Source organism: Coffea arabica, chromosome 2e (assembly GCF_036785885.1).
Source record: "Coffea arabica cultivar ET-39 chromosome 2e, Coffea Arabica ET-39 HiFi, whole genome shotgun sequence".
NCBI lineage: Eukaryota > Viridiplantae > Streptophyta > Magnoliopsida > Gentianales > Rubiaceae > Coffea > Coffea arabica.
In genome coordinates, this window is record NC_092313.1 from 12,818,957 (window position 1) to 12,825,299 (window position 6,343).

The window sequence follows — 6,343 nt, forward strand, 5'->3', positions numbered from 1 at the left end:
TGGACATGCAGGATTCTTGACTATAATATCTTTGCCAATTAAATGCACCAATTAGGGAAGATTTCCATCCATTATTGGTAAGAGAAATCCCCGCATTTGATATTTAGTCATCCATACATGATCTTCCCTCCTATCATCAGCCAATATAGTGAAAAATTAGTAGTTTGAAAAGTTTCATACGATTAGTTATGGCACATGGTACAAGTACAACAACGAAAATCTCTTGTTGGAAAGACAGTCATTAGCTACCTAATTGAAGAACATTATCCTTTCTCCTGCTTACGGCTCTGAGCATTATCTTGAGTTCAAGGCAATTAGTGTATAACAAATATGCATTTCAAATACATAACGGTGAAAGAAAGTAACAAATATACTTTTATTTCAAGTTTTAGTAATTATTAATGATTAAAAGATATATCAATTGATTATTATAAAATTAAAGTTACGTAGAAAAAGTATTATAAATGCAGGAGACGCAATGAAAATGAGAAAATATTGTAACCATTTATTAGAAAGAATCTAAAATATTTTTTCCCCCTTAAACTTGGGATTATTTAGGTATCATCCCGTTTAAAACTTCTCCTAATCCTTTCTGTTTTTCTTCTAGCAAACAAACAAAAGAACTAGAATCCAAATTTTGCATAGTTTTTCTTGACCTGTTGAATCTACCTATCCCATCAGTTTTAAGACTCTGACAAGTTGCTAGGTTAGATGTGTTCGTAGAACCTGGGAGTTGAGTTTAACACCCCTACTGCTGCATATTCTCATGGCCGACACATTCGTTGCATTATGCTGGATAAATTGTTTGGGCTTAAGAGCTAAATGTACATACTGTTGATGGAATTAGCGTGCTCAATGCAATTGTGCAGCAGCCAGAATAATGTCAAAATGTGCGAAATTCAAAACCCCGATCCTATCAAGCTCGAATTTCCCACCAAAAGATTGTAACTACCTTTTGAGCCCTTTAACATCATCCACTTCTCTCTCCTCTGTCCTGCAACACTACATCAACTCAGACCACCCTTCTCATGGCCAAAAGATTCATTCCCACATCATTAAAACTGGGTTCAAGCCCAATCGCAACATCTCCATCAAGATCATCATACTTCACCTGAAATCATCTAGCTTGTCATATGCGCAGAAAGTGTTTGATGAATTGCCTCAGCCAACTCTTAGTTCTTATAACTACATGCTATCAGGTTATATAAAACATGGGCTCGTTGAGAAGTCTTTTGATTTGTTTAGAAAATTGACGTTTTCGGGTGAAAAGTCTGACGGGTTTACATTTTCAATGATATTGAAGGGGTCTAGTTTTGAAAGTGTATTGTCGCGATCCAAGACTGTGGGCAGAGAAGTACATGCGCAGATAATAAAATCTGGTGTTGATGGTGATGATGTGCTTTACACGGCTTTAGTTGACTCGTACGTGAAGAGTAGGAGATTGGACTATGCAAGGAGAGTGTTTGATTTGATGTTGGAGAAGAATGTAGTTTGTTCTACATCTATGATCACTGGTTACATGAACCAGGGTCTTATCGAAGATGCTGAGCACGTCTTCAACAAAACAGTGGAAAAAGACGTGGTGGTTTTCAATGCAATGATTGAGGGTTACAGTAAATTGATTGAAACTGCCAAGAAAGCAATTCAGGTTTTCATTGCCATGCAAAGGACAGGATTTAAGCCCACAATATCAACCTTTGCGAGCATTATTGGGGCTTGTTCTGTAATATCTGCATTTGAAGTTGGTCAGCAGGTTCAGGGGCAACTTATGAAGACTGAATTGTTTACTGATATAAAAATGGGGAGCGCTCTTCTTGATATGTATTCAAAATGTGGAAGAACTGTGGACGCAAGAAAAATTTTTGATCATATGCCTGAAAAGAATGTGTTTTCATGGACTTCCATGATTGATGGTTATGGGAAAAATGGTGCTCCAAATGAAGCACTTCAGCTGTTCAATAGGATGCTGTTAGATCCCTTGGTCAAGCCTAACTATGTTACATTTCTCAGTGCTCTTACTGCATGTGCACATGCCGGACTAGTTGCAACAGGATGGGAGATCTTTTACCGCATGGAGAGAGACTACTCGATGAAACCAAGGATGGAGCACTATGCCTGCATGGTTGATCTCTTAGGCCGTGCAGGAACTCTTAATCAGGCCTTGGAATTTATTATGGAGATGCCTCAAAATCCTAATTCTGATGTTTGGGCTGCTCTGCTGAGTTGTTCTAGGCTGCATGGAGATGTGGACATGGCAAATTTAGCTGCCAATGAACTTTTCAAATTAAATGCTGAGAGTCGACCTGGGGCATATGTTGCATTATCTAATACCTTGGCAGAAGCTGGGAGGTGGAGCAATGTAACTGAGCTTAGGGAGCTAATGAAGACAAGAGGAATATCTAAAGGCACTGGGTTTAGTTGGTTTGGCAGTGATAGTCTAGAAGCTTTATATGCTGGACAATAGATGTAAATGAAGGTAAAAGCTTTTCAAATGTTGTCTTAAACTTCATGCTTATGCATTTCGTTGATCTGCTAGATTATGCATGATTCTGAGATCTCTAAATTGAAAACTAACTGACCATGGCTGCTTTTTAACTTGCTTTAGGGACAGACTTACTGATAGTTTTCAACCATAAACATGTCTTAGTCCTCCCTTTGCTTGTCCTGACATATGATAACAGGAAAATACAAGGAAAAAAGCACAACCTAAAAATTGAAAAGCTTATGCACTCTGAGTTCATTTGTAGAGAACCTGAAACCTATAGCCTTATTGCCCAGCATTGAACAAGTGACAGGAAACCAATTCCTTCAATATTTGTTCAATCATGCAATTTTCCTGGATAGGGAAGACATATGTGATGATGCTGGACAAGTTTGAACCTAGCTTGAATCATGTCAATGTTTTCATGTTGACCTCTGCCATTTGGTGGTACAAATCAGTGGTTGCCTTCATTGATGCAAACTTAAATCCCAGATGCAAATCATTTTCACACTGTGGTGAAAACCTACTTACATCACTGAACTGGTCGTTGTAGATGCTATGATGGTCCACTGACGTTAGATATCTATATTCTTGTACTTTCTTGTCTAAAAGGAACATACGTCTTGTGCTTTGCATATCGTGTTTTCATGTGAAGCAATTGATTTTTACTGGATTGCTTTTCCATCAAAGCGTTCTGAACTTCCACTTGTACCAACATGTTTTGGTAGCAGGGACGCACGAAGAAATTTTTTTTTACTTTTGGAATCCAGTATTTGATGTTGCAACCCATGTATGTGTAGATAGGGAAATTTAATACACATTATTTGGTAACTCTTCAACTGATCAACTAGAGTGGTTTAGAAATTTGGTCCAATCTTTTGCATGGGTTTCAAGTTAAAAAGGTTAAGCATGTGCCTTTTGAGACACAAGTTTGATAATACCGGAGTTAGGTTCTGCTGGGTTTGAAGCAATCCTGGTTTTTGTGTCATGAAAATCTTTGCCATGACATTTGTGAGATTAACTAATGAGGTGATTAATGATCCGTTTGCAGGCTGTGATGAATTTTCACAATTACTCATTCTTTGTTTCTAGGCTAGTTGGACTGATTATAAACAGGAAAACAATCAAGGACGAACCTACAAAAAACTTAGCACATGGGCTTGCCTACTTTTGATTCAATGCCTTGGCTAACAGTTGGAGAATATGAAGAACTTGGTTCATGGACGTTGCTGCTCTGTGATTGTTGTCAAGAATGATATTCAAATAAGACATGATTTTTCTTTTTCTTGAGAGGGGATGATGGGGAAAGCAAGAATGGTGCAATAAGAATCCATATCTGGTCAAAGCAAGGTCTGTGTTCACTGCACAATATTTAATTCCAAGGGAAGGCTATGTTTAGCAATTTTTACACAATAACATGGTCCCCTTTTCTGCGCTTTCTTCTTCTTGGATGAGATTCTTCGTTGTCATTCAAAAATTTCCAATGTCATGATATGCATGGGTGATTTAGTTATCGCTTCTTATGTACAGGAATCATCATTCCGTCTTATTCTGGTTTATATTTGGTGTGGCAACTTCTTAGCAACAAAGTGATATATTTAATTCCACTTTGGAAATGAAATAATAGGAGAACTCTTTTTGTACCTTCACTGAGAAACAAAAAAGTTATTGCTCGGAGTGATATTCAAATTGGCTATTCATTTAATCAATACCTACTTGTAGTCAATCAAGTTGCTTACCACATCTACTGTTTATTGAATTGATACAGGTGCTGGCTGAACTTAGCATGGTGAGGATCATGGTTCCATGGTTGGTTCCAGATCGGTCATTTTCATCAATTCAATGGTCAACACAGTTTTTAAGTGTAAATATACATCCTATAATGACTTCATTATATGGTTAGACAAGCTTAGTGAATACCAAAGCAAAAATGCTTTAAGAAGAGTTGATTGAAAATTGAAAGTTTCATCTTCATGCAGTTTATCTTCCGTCCAGATTATTATAATGCTGAACACAGCTTCATCATCATTGGCAACATATGGGTCTTCTTTGTAAAGTTTTGTTTATTGTACTTGTAGCTAGGGCAAGAGACAAATGTAGCAGGGAATAAAAAATTAGCTGATTACCTCTCCGAAAATTTGTAGTTTCTTGTACGTTATACTCAAGATTGGGTGATTTGGATTTGTTTAGTTACTCTTGAATCGCGAAATCTTTCTTTTCATGACCTTCTTAATGCTAACATATTTTCCTTCCTTAAATTCACCAATTAGTTTCTTACCTTTTAAAACTTTTGTCTCTGTATACCGCCAAATACAAAGGATACTTTTATATTTGTCCTGGTATTGCAATTTAATATTACTTTGTTTTCCTCTTTTATTATCAGTAAGCTGGACCGGAAAGAGGGACCAAAGGGAGGAGCATCTGATGTTTGCTATTTAGTCAACTGTTTAGTTCCAAACACAATATTGCATAGAGAAGACTGCAATGGAGGAGAAATTAGTGTATTATCCAAAATCATATTCGGTCATATAATACAAAAATGGAAGAAAGTTCTCACTCCTAAATCATTGAAAGTGTTCTATGAATGGATACTCTATTCCCCAATGATAGCTGTGCATCGAAACTTGTTTAAAACTAGTTTCTAAATATTCTTGAAGTGTGAACCAAAATTTAAACATCATTGATAATCCAGAGTTTGGCATTTATGTGACAAATTAACCAAACATTTTGTTGGAGGAAATGAAAAGGACTAAATCTTGATGTCTACAACAATCTTGGCGAGATATATTTCATTGTTTCAAAACTAGAAAAGAAATACAAAATATCTAGTAACACATATTTGGAAAGGCAATCTTTGTCAATAGTAACACATTAAAACTATGTTTGAAGTGGATATAGTCATGTCCTAAATCAAATTGTTTGAAGTGAAATTAACCCTCTACACTTCTTTCAGTATTAACAAGGCCATTAAAAATGGTCAAATCAAGAAAAAATGCAGTGAATATATTTCTCTACGATTCATCCTCTCCAAGTTCTTTCCTAAGAACATTTTGTTCGTTTGTACTTCTCGCATTATTGTCTTCACCTCAGCATGCGATAGGATGCTATACATCAATCTTTGCCTTTGGCGATTCACTGACTGATGCTGGAAACTATCTGGAGCTATATCCACATTTAGTCCCACATCATAAACCTCCCCATTTTTTCTTTCCACCCAATGGAGAGACCTACTTTCATTACCCTACTGGCAGATGCTGTGATGGTCGTCTCATGATAGATTTCTTTGGTCTGTATCATCTAATTAATGTATAGTTTCAACACATATACTATATACGTTGTGCACTAGAATTGAAGCCCATGTTTTTTTTTTTTTTGGTTTTGCTTTTTAATATTTTTGTTACCATTAATCTATTGCTTTGCAATGGTTTGTTTGCATATCGGTCTGTTTTGTAGCTGAATATTTTGGACTTCCACTCCTACCAACATATTTTGGTGGTAAGAACAATGAAAGCAACAGAAATTTCGACTCTGGTGTGAATTTTGCAGTTGTAGGGTCTCCAGTACTAAATATTTCATTCTATGAACAAAAAGGACTAGTCTACCTTACTCCATGAAGGATCAGCTGAATTGGTTCAAAGATTTGCTGCCAATTCTTTGCAGATCTTCAAGTAAGTTTTTCCCTGACTATTAGTGTAAAGATTTCTTGACATCAACGGATTTGGATGCAGGATACTTAATCTATATTCAAATTCATGTATACCCGCACAAATTATATATTAAAAAAACAATGCAAGAAAGATTAATCAATATATTTATTGGAAAAATGTTTCTCCAGTTTTGGAATGAAATCAACATAAAATT

General features: G+C 36.2%; 1 protein-coding gene across 6 annotated transcripts; it reads left to right on the top strand.

Annotated features, from left to right (window-relative positions):
* Window positions 1-509: 509 nt before the first annotated feature.
* Window positions 510-5,009, top strand: LOC113731036 (pentatricopeptide repeat-containing protein At1g28690, mitochondrial-like). Of its 6 annotated transcripts, XR_011840224.1 has the most exons (4): window positions 510-2,476; window positions 3,534-3,832; window positions 4,251-4,346; window positions 4,462-4,744. XR_011840224.1 is itself a non-coding variant. In XM_027256071.2 (2 exons), exon 1 carries the CDS (start codon window positions 881-883, stop codon window positions 2,462-2,464), a length of 1,584 nt encoding a protein of 527 aa, XP_027111872.1. In that variant the 5' UTR covers window positions 510-880; the 3' UTR covers window positions 2,465-2,476; window positions 4,251-4,744. The 6 variants fall into 6 exon arrangements, 1 of the variants encoding a protein (XP_027111872.1); XR_011840226.1 differs by lacking the exons at window positions 3,534-3,832; window positions 4,462-4,744 and adding an exon at window positions 4,866-5,009; XR_003458472.2 differs by having other exon boundaries at window positions 4,251-4,744.
* The last annotated feature ends 1,334 nt before the right edge of the window (window positions 5,010-6,343 follow it).

Coding starts and splice junctions, on each gene's coding strand:
- LOC113731036 (XM_027256071.2), top strand. CDS start 881: ATGTCAAAATGTGCGAAATTCAAAACCCCGATCCTATCAAGCTCGAAT.